The sequence below is a fragment of the Rhea americana genome, unplaced genomic scaffold, assembly GCF_003343005.1.
Source record: "Rhea americana isolate MKP2758 unplaced genomic scaffold, rheAme1 scaffold_222, whole genome shotgun sequence".
Taxonomy (NCBI): Eukaryota; Metazoa; Chordata; class Aves; order Rheiformes; family Rheidae; genus Rhea; species Rhea americana.
In genome coordinates, this window is record NW_028186337.1 from 499,786 (window position 1) to 518,520 (window position 18,735).

The 18,735-nt window shown below is 44.9% G+C and overlaps 1 protein-coding gene across 1 annotated transcript in view; it reads left to right on the top strand.

Annotated features, from left to right (window-relative positions):
- The first annotated feature begins 2,884 nt into the window (after positions 1-2,884).
- The window catches only part of LOC146595516 (hexokinase HKDC1), a 19,450-nt gene continuing 3,599 nt past the window's right edge, over positions 2,885-18,735 (top strand). Inside the window, exons 1-16 of the mRNA XM_085305559.1 lie at positions 2,885-3,355; positions 6,464-6,626; positions 8,683-8,831; positions 8,923-9,042; positions 9,913-10,008; positions 11,356-11,455; positions 11,973-12,156; positions 12,503-12,658; positions 13,194-13,427; positions 14,045-14,349; positions 14,659-14,807; positions 14,899-15,018; positions 16,162-16,257; positions 16,350-16,449; positions 17,476-17,659; positions 18,426-18,581. Of these exons, the coding sequence (XP_085161685.1) occupies positions 3,293-3,355; positions 6,464-6,626; positions 8,683-8,831; positions 8,923-9,042; positions 9,913-10,008; positions 11,356-11,455; positions 11,973-12,156; positions 12,503-12,658; positions 13,194-13,427; positions 14,045-14,349; positions 14,659-14,807; positions 14,899-15,018; positions 16,162-16,257; positions 16,350-16,449; positions 17,476-17,659; positions 18,426-18,581 (2,375 nt within the window). The 5' untranslated portion in view covers positions 2,885-3,292. The remainder of the gene's footprint in view (positions 3,356-6,463; positions 6,627-8,682; positions 8,832-8,922; positions 9,043-9,912; positions 10,009-11,355; positions 11,456-11,972; positions 12,157-12,502; positions 12,659-13,193; positions 13,428-14,044; positions 14,350-14,658; positions 14,808-14,898; positions 15,019-16,161; positions 16,258-16,349; positions 16,450-17,475; positions 17,660-18,425; positions 18,582-18,735) is intronic.

The following is an 18,735-nucleotide window of genomic DNA, read 5'->3' on the forward strand; positions in this document are numbered from 1 at the left end:
GAGCTTTTCTGGTTCCTGTGATGACTTCAGTGCCAGACTGGTGAGAGGGAATGTTTTTAGATCCTTCTCTTGCAAAGCCTCGAGGAAAACCACGCAGCTTTGTTAAGTTGTGATATGACTATGTGAGTATCTTGAATTTTCTGGTTTGGGAATGAGCAATTCTTTGCTTTTCCAGACTCCTGACAGCTTCTGCCTAACAGCAACATGATCTACACGGATTGCAAGCTTCTGATTAACCCTTACAAACATATTCCATTTGAAACTATTCCAATAGCTTGAATGATGTGGGTTACAGGACTGAGTGGTATTGATTGTCCCCTTGTTTCATTTGCGCTTGACGAACTAGAAGGGAAAATGTAGTCAGGGAAGCTTGCAGAATGTGGTCTGGATGAGAGCAGGGATCTACCAAGCTACCTTTTGGATTGCACACTCTCTCAGATTTGCATTTTAAGACTGTATTCTGTACAAGGATGACTGCCCTCTCTGCTCTACCACGTGCACCTGGGGGTGGGCTGCAGGAGACCCACGATACTGCTGTACTCTGCTTGTAGTTTGTTTTGATAATGAGGTTTATTCTTTAACAGAATGCTAAGCTGCTTGCTAGTCTGTATTTTTTGAGCAGGGAAGAAGTGACTGGGACTTCAAGGTGTAAGCTGCGGTCTTGTGTTTGAGCAGCGAACCTTGCAGTAAGAAAGCTAAATGGCTGTAAGCATTCTTGTGTTTTGCTGAGATTAGCACTTCAGCTTAACTGGTTGCTTGTTTCTATAGTGACTCCATAGCAACTGTTATAAAAGCTCTGAAGTTTATTCAGGCGTTTTCAGGTTGACTTTTTATGAAAGTTTTCTTTTCTTCTGAGCTAATGGTGTGACTGTTACTAGTATGGCTGCTGAACTGAACCCGCATGGTACAACTGAGGCTGGTGTGGTGCAAAGCTATGACAACTGCACAACTGTGCTGGCCAGAACAAGCACAAAATGGCCTTAACGTATTTGGCAATTGGGTTCTTAGTGCATTGAACTGTGGTCTGTATGGAAAAGTGATAATGTCCTTTCTTTTCTCACACAACAGCCTGCCTGAAGCTAGGATGCACCAGGAACAAGCAAAGGAGTTTCGCTGTGTGTCTGATGTGTCAGGTATTTAGCAGAGCTTGCAACCTGTTTAGTAATATTTAGATCTTTGAGACCTTTTTTCAGTGGCATCTATTAGAAAAGCAAACAGAATGAAAAAATAAATCTGCTGTATTACAGACACAATGAGCTCTGGATCAAAGTGGGATGGAGCTAGAAAAGTGATGTTTTCAATTTTGCTGGCCGGAGGGGTTGTGACTCAGATGGCCTGGGTAAACAATGAGGGAAGAGACGGTCCCTCTGGGAGCGAGCGTCTGACTTAGCGAGCCAACAGTTATTAAAAGATGAATACAGGAGAAGTGAACCGTGCTTTCTGGCTGGTAGTGTGAGTTTTTCTTTTTTTTTCTTCTCTCCCTTTTTCTTGAAAAGCCTAATTTTAGAACAAGCCCTATTTCTGGACTGTTCAGCCGCTCTGTTTAACTCTTGCTTTTTTTTTGTTTTGTTTTAGAATAGTGGAAAATAAATAGAACAGGCACGGTATCCCAGGGTCCCCAGCTCGTTTCTGACACAAGGCAGTAAGACAGAACGAGACCTTTCCTGGCAGAGAGTCTGTTGTCTCTGCAGAGGCAACTCTCTTCCCCTCYCTCAGCTCTTTCTATCTTCCCTTGTTATCAGAGGCTGAGAAAATGTAGCTCATGACTGCTCCTGATGTTCAGCAATGAGCTAGCTCCTCCTGATCGCATTTTTTCTTTGAAGTGTAGCTGCCAGAACTGGATAGAGTCTTCCTCCTGAGAGTGGTGCCAAGTAGAGTTGAAGGATGATGTTGTGTGTCTATGGATGATACTCCTGTTCATACAGCTCAGCATGATGATCAGTCTTTAAAATAGCATGAGAGTGTTGAATCTGCTTTAGGCTGTGAGTTGATACAGCCTGAGACCCTTCTCTGCCAGCTGATCACTTATGCCCTGCCCCACTGTGGAGCTGTGCAGAAGGTTTTCTTCTTCTGCTCAGTTCTTTGCATTTTCTCTTTCTCTCCCATCTTCCTGCCCTCAGCTGCTTTGTCAAGATAATTTTTAATTGTCATCTTGTTCTGGACAATCTTTGAGTGGCTATTGCCTGCAAAAATGCAGTCAGTGTGCTCTATTTCAGCTGAAATGCTGAACAGTAGTTGAGGAGAGAGCCACTAAATGTAGGTGTAGCTTAAGAGCAAACCCATGAGAATACCTTTTCTTCCCTTTGTGTCCACATCTCTGTTTCATTTGGATGAAGTGCCTGTGGTTTATGGGAATATTATGTGAAATCATAACAAAACCCTAGAGAAACTTAGGTTTTCAGAATGATTTTTTTTTTTTGAATAGTTAGAATAGTTAAAGGTTGAGTCAAATTCAGCTCTAGCATAAGGAAGCAGCTCTTGCTGTAGGTGCAAAGATAGATTGCTCTATTGAGTAAGACAGTCCGATATCAAAATTGTCTGCTGCTAGATAGGTCTGGCCACTCCCTAGGTTTTGCAACTCTGAGGAGCTCACTGGTCTGATACTTTGTCTTTGGGAGGAGTGAAGGGAGAGTAATCTATGCAAAACCTCTCTTGGCTGGAGATTGTGCAAGAGGCAGTTCATTCGGGGGTATGTGCTGTCTCTTGCTCCCTTTATGCAGCTGAAGCTTTACTGAAAAAAGCTGCAGATAYGGGTGAGCTGTGTGGAGCAAGAGTGGACTTAATTCATGCAGAAGAGCTCGTCTCGCAAGTAGGAGCGCTGAGTTAGAAGAAACCTCCTAAAATCTCCCTGCAGCACTGCTGTGTGCTCGGGCTGGTGCGAGGCTGTCGGCGGCTGGGGCAACCGAGCAGGGTGAAGCTGGGCATGCTGCGTAGCAACTGCATTGCGAAGTGGGAACAATTCCCAAGTGGGGCAGGAACAAAATCGATTTTTCTCCCCTTCAACTTGGCGACTGTCCAGGTGCCTGCTATGGCACAACGAAGTGTGTAGCTGCGGAGGGAGGGACTTGTGGTTGGTGTGGAGGGAGCTGCAAAGAGRCTGAAGTTTTATCATTGAACCAATCACACTTGATGGATTTATTTCTGGACTCAATTTCCCAGGAACTCTACCCATCTCACCCTGTAGGAAATGCCTCGGCTGACGTTTCTCTAGCTCCGGCTTTGTGAGTTAAGGACCTTTGGAGTTACTCGCAGCAACTCTGTCACAACTGACACGTCCATCAGCTCCGAGAAAATGTTTGCTGTCCACTTGCTAGCTTTCTATTTTACCAAACTAAAAGAAGATCAAATAAAAAAGGTATGTAAGATACAACGTTAGCAGAGATTCACGTTCTGACCAGAACTGTATTRCTGGGAGGGTACTTTGGGGTCTGCAGTATGTAGTACAGCTAGATAATGGCTTTACTTCAGCCCTAAAGATGAAGGAAGAAAGAAGTATTTGGACTCCTAACCATCTGATGACTATGTGAAAGTAGATCTGGCTGTGTTTTTCCTGCACAGTTATAAGCTCTCTTCCAGTAATGAAGTAAATAATCTCTTATAAAGAACACTGGTGCTAAAACTTTGTAAGACGAGTATAATGTAGTCCAGAGGGCAGCAAGGAAGCCTTTGTTGAATTGCTTTGGGAGTGTACTGTGAAGGATGGGATTTTTAAAGCTGAATAGGAATTTGATTCACTCGCATTGTATGTAGGGGTAGGGAAAACTCCTGGGCTCTTTGGGTGAGATCTTTCGGGACTTGACACAATTCCTACTAATGCTAGTGTGGGAGAAGTACCTTTGCCTCCTGTCCGGTTGTMCAGCCTGGCTGAAGGCTGATATTTATAGATATGAGCTTTAATTAAAGATGGAAAAGTCCAAGATGGTCTGGCTCTTAAGCTGTTAGTGTTTGGAGTGAGCTGCCTAATGGTTACTCTCCCTTGGGCACAGACTAGAGCGTGAAATCTGCTTCTGTGGTTGTGCTGCAATGGGCTCCTGTCTCTCCCAGGCTTCTGTGCTCAGTGGGTGGGAAGTYCTCTGGTCTCTAGCCATGTCCTCAGGGGATCCTCTGTTCTCTTGGCCTCTCCATCAGGTGCTTCATGCAGGACTCTCTCTTCCCAGCTCTGTCTTTGTATTTTCCAGCTGGCTGGGAGCAGGACTGTCTATAGCCGTGTGGTAGATCAGAGGTCCCCACAGGTAGTGCCACCTCCACCACTGCGCTCATCAGTTAGGCAAGTGACACTAGGTTTTCTGTCCTGTGCCCTTGCTCAAAAGCAGAATGACTTGTTCTTAGGGGGCTTCTTCCACTAATTCTGGTGCTGCAAGTACTGGCTGTTCCTGTGGTTACGATCAAATGGTGTGTTAGTGGGGCCTTGCTCTGATTGTAAATCAGGCTAGAGACTCAGTGAGCTTTCCTGCACTCTGCCTTATCTAGTGCTTTGGAGAGGACTGGTCCTTCTGTGACTATAGGTAAACAGGGTGGAGAAGGCAATTTGTATGGGAAGCAGATAGCTAGCCTGTGACCTCTGCAARCAGAAATGTAGCCATTTTTATTACTGTTTTTTTTTGCTAGATACTTGGTTATCTGGAAAAGAAGAGAATCTATGTGAGAGAGAGTGTGTATACCTCTTGTATTTTAAAACTTTCTTCGATGTATGTGCACTTGTCATTAGATAAGTGCTTCAGTTATTCTAAGGGCCCCCAATAGGTCAGTCACTTCTGCCCATGAGTTTTAAACGAGACTGAATAGGTAATTATTTTGTAGAACTGCACCTTGTTAATGTATGGGGCTGCTTGATTACAAAAAAGGCCGTTTTATCCACGACCAACCTTCTCGTCTGTTTAAACAATGCTGCCTCTTACATCCAGCCATGTTGCTGGTGGGACTTGTTTCATGTATGTTCTCCTATTCCTTTAGACCTCCCTGTCCCTGAGTAGGACTGATAAAATCCTCTGAACAGATAAAGCAGCATCAGAACATAGCCCGTGTTACAAGAGCTCCTAAGTGTCTGCACTAGGGAGGTGTAGGAAGCTGTCCCACACCTCTCCTGCCTGATGGCTCTGGCCTTGAGCTTTGCGTTGTGAGGAGTAAGATACTTGCACAGATCACCTTGCAGGAAACCTCTAGCTGTCTGGAGCACAAATATTATGCCTGTATCATGTTTGTTCGTGCAGCACCAGAGCCTGGTAGAAACTGCAGGGCTCCCTAGTGAGCATTTGGATGCTCAGGAGCATTTGGATGACGACAGATCTTCTTTTGCTGCATTAATTCTTTGTCTTATCTAGCTATGTAGTTTCCAGGCCACCTTACTTATAGCCATGTATCCAGCCCTGCAGGTGAAGGTCAGTCCAAGGAGTTGTGTGGTCTTGAAGAGGAAAATCTCAAGTTTTGTCCAGATGAAGCTGTATAAAAAAACTGCCTGGTTTGTGTACYAGTTTATCTGAATGAACGCTTGCTTCTCCACAGATGCTTTTGTATCCCCTTTGGTCCCCTTCAAATTCGGCTGGCTTTGACTTTGGCTGCATGCTGTGTGTTATAGACCCTTCACAAAACTACAGGTTGCACTCAAAAATATTTTCTAGGTCTAGTCCTAAAATCACAGTGAACAGAGGACAGACGTGGGGTAGGAAGTGGGCTTTAAGCTCAGCCTGGCCTGCCAGCTAGGTTAATTGCAGAGCAAAGCTGAGTAGATGTTTTCAGATTGTGGTTGATATGCTTAGGCACTGGCAGTGTTTTCTGGACCTAATTCAAAGCAATCAAATTCTCACCAGGTTGAGACACTTTACAACTCTAGTTTGTTATATGTGTAGGAGAAAAGATGGTTTAAAACCAGCCCACTAGGTCTATAGCAAGACTTAGAGGCTTATGTAGGGTGGCAAGTTACTGGTGTATCAGAAAAGGTGGCTAACTTTTTGACAATGTTTTGACAGAGTTGGGTTAAACACTTTCAAAGCTTGGTTTTTGTAAAAGTTAATGTTCTGATAACGTCCTGGAGCTTCATGGAAGTTTAGCTACTGAAGTCAAAAATTAAATGAGCTTGTTGAATCAGAAAGGTAAGAGGTGGTAGCTCACATTTAGCCTGTCACACATGTGGAACAAATCCTTTGTATCTCTATCAGGTCTGTTTAGACTTGTATTTGTCAGGCAGGTGGGAGCGAGAAAAGCAATTCTTGTCTGTGCAGCAGTGCTGCTGGAATTGGAGATATTTATTGAGCTTTCATGTTAAACTGCACTTCTTCTGGTTAGTCACCTTCTTGTGAAGGTGACTGGGAAAATCCTGCAATTTTCCGTGCTGGCTGAGATGAAGGAAGCCTCCCCTGGTACGCGTGGGAGAGGCCTAGGCAGCACGAGAGCAGTGCTGAGCCCGGCCAGCTGCTGAGCACCGAGGAGCCTGCGTGCTTCCCAGTGACGCCTCGCCTGTTTCCAGGTTGACAGGTACCTGTATCACATGCGCCTCTCCGACGACGCCTTGCTGGACGTGATGGCTCGCTTCCAGGCCGAGATGGTAAAGGGCCTGGGGAGAGACACAAACCCTACGGCAGCGGTGAAAATGCTGCCGTCGTTTGTGCGCTCGCTGCCCGACGGCTCAGGTGAGTCACCCCTGCTTGCTGCCACGGACGCGCTTTTGTGTGTGAAGGGCCTGGTTAGCGCTCTGGAAAGAGCCCTCTGGGTCTCTGCAGACGAGGCCTCGCCACCAGAGCTGCGGCTGGACACGGCAAGGGCAGCCTCTACAGCCCAGACCGTGCAGTGCAGCGCGCGGCCGTGAGCTGCTGCGTGGGAGCCCTGGGGTGGGCAGGGTGCTGCCGTGGGCGCTGAGCGTCAGCCTGCTCCCGCAGGCTGAGAGCCACCGCTGGCAGCGGCGGGGACGGGGCCGAGGCCCGCGGGGGTGCCAGGGCTCCCTTTGGGAGCCCCCAAATTGCAGAGTGTTCCCTTGGCTGCTGCCGGCAAACTCCACGCTGTTCTTTCTCTGTCCCAAAAAAACAATCTTCTCCTGCCCTTCCTTACCATCTGCAGTGGAAAAAACACAGTGTGAGCATCCACGTAGTCTGCCAGGGCACAGCCTCTGCTGCTGCAGCTGCGTTCTCCATTGCAGCCACCAGCGGGACTTAAACAGGGCAGGGGAGAGTATTTYGGCAGTGGGATGCTCTGAGGGGACGTGGGGTGAGGCGGGATCCGCAAGCCCGTCCTGCTCAGAGAAACGACCGAGTCCAAAGCAACTCTGAGGCCGCTGCTCAGCTGGCTCCTGGCAGCGCGCACTGACAGAAAACGAGGGTTTTCCCAAGTTTAATAGAATCCCTGAATCTGTGCAGGGCTCTGTCTGGCCTAGGTTGGGACTCGGTGTGTAACAGCTCTTCATGCAGGAAACTTAAGAGAAAGGCTTGTTCTGTTCCTCCTTTCCACAGGACTTTAGTCCTGGAAGTAATTTCCCCCTCAATTAAAGGAGAAATAGCAGCTGTAGTGGCATACAGGGACCATTCGGAGAGAAATCCACTGAAACAAGGGACATAGAGGAAAATCTGTATATTAACAGATAGGGAAATGCCTTGTGGAAACTGAATACTCCCATTCTGGCTGCTGCTTTCACCAAAGAAAAAGAAATATTAGTTTAGAAATATTAGAACTATTCAGAAAGGAATACTAGCCTTGTCCCTGTGGCTGTCATAGGTCCATGCTTTGCCCTGAAATCACAGGGAGCCCTTGAGGACATGAGACTCGGAAGATTGCATGTGGTGTCATCGTTGTTACAAAACTTAGTGGACAGTACTCTTCCGGCATTGCCCCTGTGTCAAGGACACACTGCACGGTCATGTCTGCATATCTCTTATTGACAAACTCCCTATTTTAAGTATCAAATTGATTTTTTTTTTCTATTTTTGTACTCTTACTTTGAGTTACTTATTGGTTACTCTGTTTCCTGGCAAAACTTGCAGCAGGTTCAGGCATCTCAAACTTGGCTGGCTTTTGCCGTTTGCAATAGCAGTGAGCTTCCAGATTTTTCAGTACCTTTAGTATTGCTGCTTGAAATAACCTTTGTGGAGCATCAATCCTTTTTAATCATTTAAGGATTAATGACCTGACTAAWGTCACAGTTTACTGAGTAACCCGGTTTGTCTCCTTGCCTTTGTGATATCTGGCCATAGTGTTACAGGTAGAATTTCCTGCTTTCCTGTGAGTCATGTTTGATTGAAAAAAAAAAATTAGTCAGATGTTTGTACCATGGGACAAAGATTGTGCAAGGCTAGGTGCTTGCCAYTGAATGGCCTTTGGGGAAGGGCTGCTCCGTATGTGTGGAATGGGGAGATAATTGCTTTATTGAYGCAATGAGCCCAAACTGCCCTTCTGTGCTGAAGTCCTGCTAGGGAAAGACATGTTTGAGCTGAGAGTGCTACTAGCTGAGGAACAAATTGTTTTTACAGGAGCACAAATGGGAATTTGGAGGTAATTATGTTGGTTGACATTGAGGCGGACAAGTTAGTCTTGCTCCCCCTGGAAGTTGGCTTTTGCAGTAGGGCCTGCAACCCATGTCCTTTCCTAGGTGTAGGTAATGCTCTCAAATACCCGTTTTCCTGAGCTGTGGCCTTCCACATGGTATCTGAGCTGTGCCTCTCAGCTCTTGCRACTGATGGTTGTCCACTTGCATTGCAGAAAAGGGCGACTTCCTCGCTGTTGATCTGGGTGGCTCCCAGTTTCGTGCCCTCCAGGTGAAGGTGTCTGATGTTGGGAAGCAGAGCAGCCAACTGGAGAGCAAATTTTACCCCACACCTAAGGAAGTCATCCAGGGGAATGGAGCTGAGGTAGGGCCTGCAGAGCTGCTCTGGGGCAGTGCTGTGCTCAAGCATGTGCCTGCTAGGCATAGCCTGACCCGTACTCTCCCTTCTCCCACAGCTCTTCGATTATGTTGCTGACTGTCTGCTAGACTTCATGGAGTCCAAAAACCTGAAGCATAAGAATTTACCTCTTGGCTTTACTTTTTCTTTTCCATGCAGACAGACCAAACTGGAAGAGGTAAGATCCAAAAAGAAAAAAGAAAAAAATTAAAAAAAAAAAAAAGACTGCAGGCAAGTTTTGCTTTTTACACAGCCCGGAGAAGCTATTGGGTGGGAGTGGTAGCTCATGGCCTTGCATGTGGGATAACATTTGCACAGCTCTCTGAACAAGGCATGGACCAGCCCTTGCTGTTTCAGTATGCTTGACTACTATTCAAGGATTTGTGTGCTATCTCAAGACAACAGGATCTTTAAGCAACTCTTCTAGTTATCAGTACCCAACTCCATAGTAATCACTTGTCCTTGTATGAAGGCTGTTAGACTTTAAAACTCACACACTTTAGGACACAAAAGCATATATGGTGTGTTTTTCTTTTCCTTTTCTTTCTTTTCTCTCTCTCTCTCTCTTTTTTTAATTCTTCAATTCTTGTTCAATGTCTTTACAGTTTCTTCTAAGCAGTAGAGACCTGTAGCTGAGCTGTTTGGAAGGCTCCATGGGAGGAGATGAAAGACTAATTGCAAATATTTTGTGACTTCTTACTCTTCCCCCTCTTTTATTTGTAGGGAACCTGTGCTTTAGGCCTCAGTCCTAAAATGCGTTTTTCTTAATGTTGTTAATTTGTGATGAGCGTTGGTAAAAGCATTCATGCTTTAAATGAAATACAGGGAGATATGTTTGCAGGGTTGGGGCCTTACTGTTTTATCTGTGTGATTGTGTTTACAGTGGCTGACAGCTGCTGTAACTGAGGTGAGATGCTCTGCCTTGACTATGGCCCACGTTTCCACAAGTGGGGAGAGATAATGGGCTTTGTCCCAGGCTTTGGTCTTGGCTGTCTTTGCAGCATGTTTCTGTGCCAAGGTTGGAGCTTTTTGGATTGCTACTTTGCAGGGGGTGCTCCTTAACTGGACAAAACACTTCAAGGTCCGAGGYGTTCAGGACACGGATGTGGTCAGCTCTCTGCACAAGGCCCTCAAGAAGCATAAGGCAAGTTTTGTTCCTGCAGGAGCCAAACTAAATTTGCCCCAGATCATCCTGGGAGATCTGCACTTGGTGTGTGGGATGTCTGAAAGTTGTCTGACATCATTCAAGGACATCCAGTAACAAGTGCCTGACCTGGCTGTATGTTGAGTAGATGTGGCTGGGGCCTCCAAGGGCKGCTCTGTCTCCTCATTGCCCAGGAGTTACTGCCCTGCAGCTGTGAAAGGAGACACGCAGCTCCGATGCGGCTGCCTCAGCTCACAGCCTGGCAGCGATGGCAAGTGCACACTGTGATAAACTGGGTAGGAAGTGGCCCAGTTTGCTGGCACCAGTACAACCCCACTGTCACCTTGAGCTAAAGTGAATGTGCTGTCAACCTGCATGGTGAGATGCAGATGCATGCTGCATTTTGCAGTTTGGGTTGTGGGATGGAGAGTTGGGAGGRTTTTGCCTTGAATTAGCACACCTAACTCTGCTAGGGCTTGTCCACTTCCGTCTGTGGAATGGGGTGGCAGTAACTTTAAAAATCAGCAGTAAGACATGAATAGATCTGCCCTTTAACTAGTGTGTTCCTTTGAATAACATTGTTTCAATGTTTTGCAAAGTATTTTCATATTCTGTACTAGTAGTAACATCCTCTAAGAAACACAAAACAGTTTTCCCTATCTTGTCATTGTTGTAGTAAGGAGGATGTTTCTACTGTTTTCTCATGTGGTAAAAATCCAGCCTTGATTTTTGGTTCATTTCTTTCTCTGCATCAGTCTTGCGACAGTTAAGAAGATCAAGGATGCGAGACATTCTGGGTGAAGCCCAGCCTCCTGCTAGTGGGGCACTTGCGTTGCAAGGATCGCTTTATAACTTTGTACTTTATCTCAGTGTAAAAGGAAAGCTGCATAGCTCTGATGGAAAGGCTTTTTACTTGGATGTGGTGTTGATGTACTTCCTTGTGTTGAGTAGTTATGCATTTCCTGACAGTTTGATGGGATCTGGTCATGGCACAGGACATTAGCGTGTGCAAAATACCAGAACACAGCTCCTAAGGGTACATGTGCTGGTGCCAGCACATCACGAAATTCAATAAGGCATTACTTTCCTGGAAAAGAAAGACTGGGGAAGAACAAATCCCACCACCAAAGATCTTGGCTGGCCAAGCACTTGAGAATTCAGAGATGTTCATTGCTTTATGGCATTGTAGGGATAGGATTATAAAAGCAAGTAGCGTGCATTTTTGGTTCAGGCAAGCTCTTACAGTTAGCCTTCAAAGCGCTGCCCAGGAGTATGTGTGGTGTTGCTTCTGCAACCAGGAAGCTTTCTCAGCATGTTTCTATTAACCACTCGTCTTCATGCTACCAGGGCATAGATGTTGATGTCTTAGCACTGGTTAATGACACYGTGGGAACCATGATGACTTGTGGATATGATGACCCGCGCTGTGAAGTTGGACTTATAATTGGTAATTTGTTCTGTTCACTAAATATATATTTTTTAACTTTTTCCCCCTTCATTTGTTTAATGCTTAAGAATTCCTAAGTATAAGGAGTGTCTCAGCAGGGTCAGAGAGAAAATGGAAAAACAGTGGTCAGATTTGCAAGCCAGGCTGCCTGGTGTAAGGCAGCTGTTCCTATGATGGTCACACTGCCATCGAGTATTAAGGTATACTTGTTTTGTATGGATCCAGTTGTGACCAACACAAACTTTTCTGCTGACAGTATAGAAAACTAGTATCTCTCTCTCCAGAGAAAGCTGAGTTCTCTCACCTCCGGTGATAAAGATCACTACTTTTTCCATATCTTGTCTGCTTCAGAGCACTGCGATGCATTTTTGTAAGCTCAATAGAGGTACATATGAAATAGAAAAATTGATTTTAAATGAGTCAAGCCTTAAATCAACTTCTGGTGCTTTCACTCAATGTAAAATGATTATTTAAAAATAAGCATACAGTTTTTCCATACTGGCTCTAATATGCTCAGGGACAGGCACCAACGCCTGCTACATGGAGGAGATGAGGCACATCGACCTGGTGGAAGGCGACGAGGGGAGGATGTGCATTAACACGGAGTGGGGGGCCTTTGGGGATGACGGTGCTTTGGATGACATCCGCACGGAGTTTGATCGAGAGCTTGACCTGGGGTCTCTCAATCCTGGAAAACAACTGTAAGTGACTTCTGCTGATTTGACTTGGCAGTCTAAGAACATTGCGTGTGTACCAGGAGCCCCTCTGAAATGGCACTAGGGTTGAATGAACCTGAGCTGACTTGATTCTTGTCCTGCACAATTTGGACTTTTTTAATGATCTGGGGAGTGGGGAGTAGTTGGGTTGCAGCACCTCAGGAAGCTGTGACACCCACAGCTTAGCTCCCAAGCACCTTTTGTAGATGCTTAAATTATGTTTGACCTGCGTAAGAACGTAAGATGCTCGTACTTGACCATGTCACAGCTCTGGCAAGCAGTGAAATGAGTCTAGGTGAACACCTGTAATCCTACCTGCACTTCATTTCAGGTTTGAGAAGATGATTAGCAGCCTGTACCTGGGCGAACTTGTAAGACTCATTCTTCTAAAAATGACGAAGGAAGGCCTGCTTTTCAATGGGAAAGTATCAACGGCCCTGTGTACTAAGGGCAAGATCGAAATGAGACATGTGGCTGCAATGGAAAAGTAAGAGCTGTGGCATGCCCTCAGAGAGTGGCTGTTAGTCTTTCATGAACAGTAGCGCTGATGATAATTTCACTGTAATCTGTGGGTACTTGGAACTGATCCTAGACTGGTCAACTTGGTTTTACATTTATCTAGGAGACAAGTGGTCCTTCTTTAAGTAGGATTTGGTGGAAGATGAAATTTTAACGAAGTATCATGGTAGCAAATGTACTATTAACTGTCACAGACATAAATTGTTTAAATAATCTCTTTTGAGACCTGAGCACACTGGAGGCTTTCTGCAGTTTTTAGCTTCTGTGATGTGGGATTATTTGGCTTGTTTTGTGGGTCTAGAGATGTTGTGCAGACTCTGGATCATCTCGTGGATGAAAAACTGACAGATTCTGGTGTTATCCAGAGTAATCCCAGCGCACATTGGTACTTCAGGGATGATTTCTGTGTTCTCATCGTAATGAGGGAAGCTGTGCATCTTTTACTGATTTGTATGTGGCCTGATATTCTTTATCAGATGATTCATTTCTTTGTTTTGGGGCAGATACAAGGAAGGTCTGAGTAACACGAAAGAGATACTTACAGAGCTGAACCTGTTTCCTTCTGAAGAGGACTGTATTGCTGTTCAGCATGTCTGCACCATCGTTTCCTTCCGCTCAGCCAACCTCTGTGCTGCAGCCTTGGCAGCTGTACTGACACGACTGAGGGAGAATAAAAAGGTGTTAAGGCTGCGAACCACTGTTGGAATTGATGGGACCCTCTACAAAGCCCACCCCCAGTAAGTAACCAAAGAGCACGTGGTAGTTACAGGCTGTGTGTAGTTGTTAAGAGTCCCCACCTGCACATATGTGCAGCTTTTCAGGAGAACCACTTGTCTTGCGCAGAGCCGGGGTGAGATCTGACTGGACTGCAGAGGGTAAGACTGGTTTGGTTATCACAAGGCTGGCTCAGGAATGTTAGAGCTGATGGGGCTACGCTGATGTTCAGCAGAGAGCGGCTCCTTGAGTGATTGCCTCCAGAGCACTTGCGTTTCATTTATTTCTTGGGTTTTCAAACATACGCTCAAATTTCTCCCAAATCTGGATGGAGGCTGAGTGCCTGATGCTGCAATTCTGACTTTCTTTTGCCTGCTTCTGGTTGCTTTTTCCCCAGTGTCCTCTTTCTTGGCATTCATGCTTGTCTAGGGGTGTTTTCTTGTTGCTGGTAAGAATGCAGTTTCTGCAGGGTAGTTGGAAATTGGTAGCATTGCACTCATCTCTCAGACCAGTTTCTGACATTGTGCTGCTCTGCTGTGCTTCATCACTTGTCATGTGTGCAGGTACTGGAATCGCGTGTGTGAAGCAAGCTATGTATGAAATGCCTGTGAGGGTCTAAAGAAGCTCTCTACTCCCCTAGGTATGCGAAACGTCTGCACAAGGTGGTGAGAAGGCTGGTCCCAAACTGCGATGTTCGATTCCTCCTGTCTACAAACGGCAGCGCGAGGGGGGCCGCCATGGTCACGGCGGTGGCGCGCAGGCTGGCCGTGCAGCGCAAGCGGATCGACGCCGTTCTCGCACCGTTTCTGCTCTCCCCCGAGACCCTCTGGGAGGTGAAGAACAAAATGAGGACAGAGCTGGAATATGGGCTAAAGAGGGAGACGCAAGGCAGTGCCACGGTGAAGATGTTACCCACGTATGTCCGCGGGACCCCAGATGGAACAGGTAAAGTCTTTTTCTGGTCACTTGGTGGTGGTGCAGGGAAGTTGCTTCTCTGTTTTCTAGGGGGAAATATGACAATTTGGAGAATTCTAGAAAATGCCAGGATGGTGTCTGTTGGCAAATTGTTGTTTCCTGTAGTGTCATCTGACTGGTCCGCAGCCCCTTGCCTAGAAGATTGATGGGCTAGATGTCRCAAGGAACAGTGTGTTATCACAGGCTGAAGCTTTTTGGATATTTATGTCAGAGTATGGCTTTCTGAGTCACAGCCATGCTATGAGATGCACCAAAATGAAATACCTTCTTCTCTTACAGAGAAAGGAAAGTTCCTTGCCCTTGATCTTGGTGGGACTAATTTCAGAGTTCTGCTGGTCAAAATTAGAAGCGGGAGAAGGAAATCGGTGCGAATGTATAACAAAATCTTTGCCATTCCTTTGGAGATCATGCAAGGGACAGGGGAAGAGGTAAATTCTAATAAGTATTTAACTGATTCAGCCAGGGCCCCTGGGGTGGGAATACCTGCAAGATTTACATATTTTTTTTCTGTCCTTCCAGCTCTTTGACCATATTGTGCAGTGCATAGCAGAATTCTTGGAGTATATGGGGATTAAAGGTGCCCGGCTGCCTCTGGGTTTCACCTTCTCTTTCCCTTGCAGGCAAGCTAGCATTGACAAGGTAAGGACCCTTTTCTTTTCTTTTCTTTTTTTTTCTTTTCTTCTTTTTTTTTTTTTTTTCCTTTTCCCTTCCCTTCCCTCCTCTGAATGTTTTCCTTCAAGTAAGACTTTTCAAGGTCTGCAGGGGGGATCTGAATTGGTTTTTGGAGGGAATTTCACCTGATTGATGGAGTTTTATTATTCTGCTGTGCAGATCACTTGCTTAGGAAGAAAAGTATTCATTTTATATACATATGGGAGGCAGAACTTTTAAATGATGTCTAAATGAGTGCACGTTTTAAATGGCCCAGGAATCCATCGTGCGCCTTCTCTCAGTAATGCCGCGAGAGAGCAGTCCCCTCCTTGTACTTTTTTTCAGCTGCAATCCCAGTATATTCTCCTCACTGTGCTGCAGAGCCCTGACTATAAATTTCCCGCTATGTTAGTTTCTTTGTTGAGTGCCAGTGGACAGAACTGAGCTTGCTCATCCACAGGATGGAAGGGTTGGACCTCTGGGAGTTTGATTTGTTAATTGGATGTGTGCAGCTTTTTGAGGGATCTCATCTCTTTATCTCTCTAGAGCTGATGTAAGAAAAGTTTAAAAATAAAAGAATAAATTCATGAAGATATTCTTGATTCCCCCCCCCCTTTCCTAAGGGAGTAGGAAAAAAAGGGGGTCCTGCCTAATCAGGTCAATATGTAGGATGCTTGGAGGGATGAGAGGCTGCAATCSTAATGAATGTTTTTAAGTCCTGGATGATTTTATGGTGGTTTCCAGACTGGTCTGGCTCAATTTGCAACAAATGCAGTTTTTACTGTTTTTCTCCTGCAAATGGTACTATGGCTGGGTGTGCAGAAGGGAATGAGATGAGGAAGTTTGCCAAAGGAGGAGAGAGCTTTAGAAGGCACTGGGTAGGCAATGTCTTTGTAAAGAGGTGAGTAAACCTGGAGTGACTCCTTACCTGTGATTGTCATACACGCACTTGCTTGATCTCTGCACTGGACACTTAGAATAACCTGTTTTTTGGCCAAGAAATACATATATATATATAAAATATATGTTTAGAGATGGTGGGGAGGAAAGACAAAGAAAGAAGAAGAAAAGAATGATATTTGAGGTGGACAGTCTTCTCCATCTACATTTGTGGATTTTCTTCTATTTTAGGGAACGCTTGTAGGTTGGACAAAAGGTTTTAAGGCAACGGATTGTGAAGGGGAAGATGTTGTTGATATGCTGAGGGAAGCTATCAAGAGGAGAAATGTGAGCTATTCTTTTCTGTTTTCTATTGTATTTAATGCATATACTCCCTGTTTCCCGTGGGGCCTCTCTATTGAATGTGACTTATGTTTTAGGAGTTTGACTTGGACATTGTAGCAGTGGTGAATGACACTGTTGGGACGATGATGACGTGTGGGTATGAGGATCCAAACTGTGAGATTGGCCTCATTGCAGGTACAGTGTTAATTGAAGCAACCACTGTAAAATGAAAGCCTGCATGCAGGTGTTCAGATTCATTCCCTATTTCAGAATTTGTAAAAAAAATCTCTTGCAAGTCTCCTACCTGCAGGATGATGTGTGGTGTTAGTAGTCACTAATAGATCTTGGCAGGTTTATGTGGTGGTATTCTACTGGGGACATAGTAGCACCTGTACCAGACCCGTCCAAAAGTCCGCCAGATTCATTATCACATTTCTGGATAACAGTGCCTCGCAGTGGGTGCCCGGTGAAAAGAGCATGGGAAATAGTAAATACAGCATGAATCGTTTTGTTATGGCAAGTGTATTGATTTTTACTGTGTAGGCAGGTCTTAGGCCTTGGAACAACAAAATATRTTTTTAAAATTTTGAAAAAAATTTTTGTAGGCTTTGCAGATGATTCCCCTGATAGTTCCTTCAGGTAGAAATGGCATTTGAACATAGAAGATCTGAAGTCCCAGTCTAAAAACGATCTGTTATGGCTGGCTAAGTGCACCAGCTATCTCACCTTGTTCGAAGACCTTGTTGTTGTATTTATTAATGTAGCCAATATGTTGGAGGTGATGAGGCCCCATTCGCCAAATCACTTCAGCTCTGATTGCTTGCTTGGCTGTCTGCTGGGCAGTGACCAGGAATGCTGCCTCTTGGCGGGATTAGCTTTTGTGGGCACGTTCTCACGCAAGGGGATTTGTGGCGCATTTCAGCCAGACTGGTGGCAATATCTGATCGCTGCTTGCCAATAGCTTCCAAAAGCCGTTTCTGACTGCTAACAAACTTGTCCGTTCTCTGCACTTGGAATACTCTGTCCAAGATCCATTTCACCTGGAACCATTCCTGCTGTAAACCTTAGAGCGCACCTAGTGAAGGCTGGCAGTTGCTTCTRTAAGATCTTTAAAATTTGGGATCTGGAGAAGAGCTGTTTCAGATGATGACTGCAATCACCTTCCATGTGTTTCAGCTGCTACTTCACTTTTTTGGCTGAAGCCTTGTTGTTTTCTCCTAGGAACAGGCAGCAATGTGTGCTACATGGAAGACATGAAAAACATAGAAATAGTAGAAGGGAATGAAGGAAAAATGTGCATTAATACAGAATGGGGAGGATTTGGTGACAACGGCTGCATTGACAACATCAGAACAGAATAYGATAAAGAAGTAGATGAAGGTTCACTAAATCCAGGGAAGCAGAGGTAATGAGATGGTCCTGATTTAAGTGACTCAAGGTGTGCTGGCTAGTTTTTGTTAATGTGCTTAATGAATAAATAATCAGAAAGGAAATTTTCCTATAACATTTCATTTTCTGTGCAGTAAGTAATGCAGAGATCCAGATAAAAACCAAAACCATATGTTATTTCTGTTATCACAGCACTGTTTTCAACCCATGACACTTGCCAAACAGCACAGCTTTGAAGATTTCCCTGCAAAGCGTAGGCCTTGCTGTATTCCTTCCTCTTGCACTGTTCTGCTTGCTTTGGTTCTAGGACCAATCCTCCTTTCAGAGTATTTTTTTTAATGATGCTGATTCCCAGGCAGGGCTTTCGTTAGCCTGCTTCCCCTTCAAAAGTAAAATACAAATTGTGCAAGAGGATGAACTGAGCTGACTGCTCTTGGTTCGGTAAAGACAGCACTGATTGCCTCTGATTCACCAGTCAGTGCATGAGGAGACAGGGAAATGTTTCTCTTCAGTGTGAATGCTGGCTTGAACGCTATCTTGGATTTAATATTGCAGTTTTTTTCTAGTTCTGTTGTTCTGTTATCTTTTGACATCAAATATTATAATTAATGTCTGCACTTAGTCATTGCAACGGATTTTTTCTGATGATTGAAAGACTAAGTTCAAGGGATATTGTTCTGCAAGCTTTTACTGCTTTTCAAATKATTAGTGTGTCTACCAGTGATTATATTAAACAGAGCTAAATTGCTGTATCCTTAAAAGTGTTTTTTTCTTCATAATAGGTTTGAGAAAATGACCAGTGGAATGTATCTAGGTGAAATAGTGAGGCAAATTTTGATCGACTTAACCAAGCAAGGACTGCTGTTCAGAGGACAGATTTCAGAATCACTCAGGAAAAGAGGCATATTTGAAACAAAATTCCTATCTCAGATTGAGAGGTAAAGTTGTTAAATAGATTTACGTGGTTTAAATCCTCAAACTCTTCCCGAACCTCTACACAAAAGTGTGAAAGTGTGGAGCCCTTTCCTTCAAGAAGTTTATCATAGTTTCCTCATTGGTGGTGGGGGAAGAGGAGAGAAAAGATGTAACGCG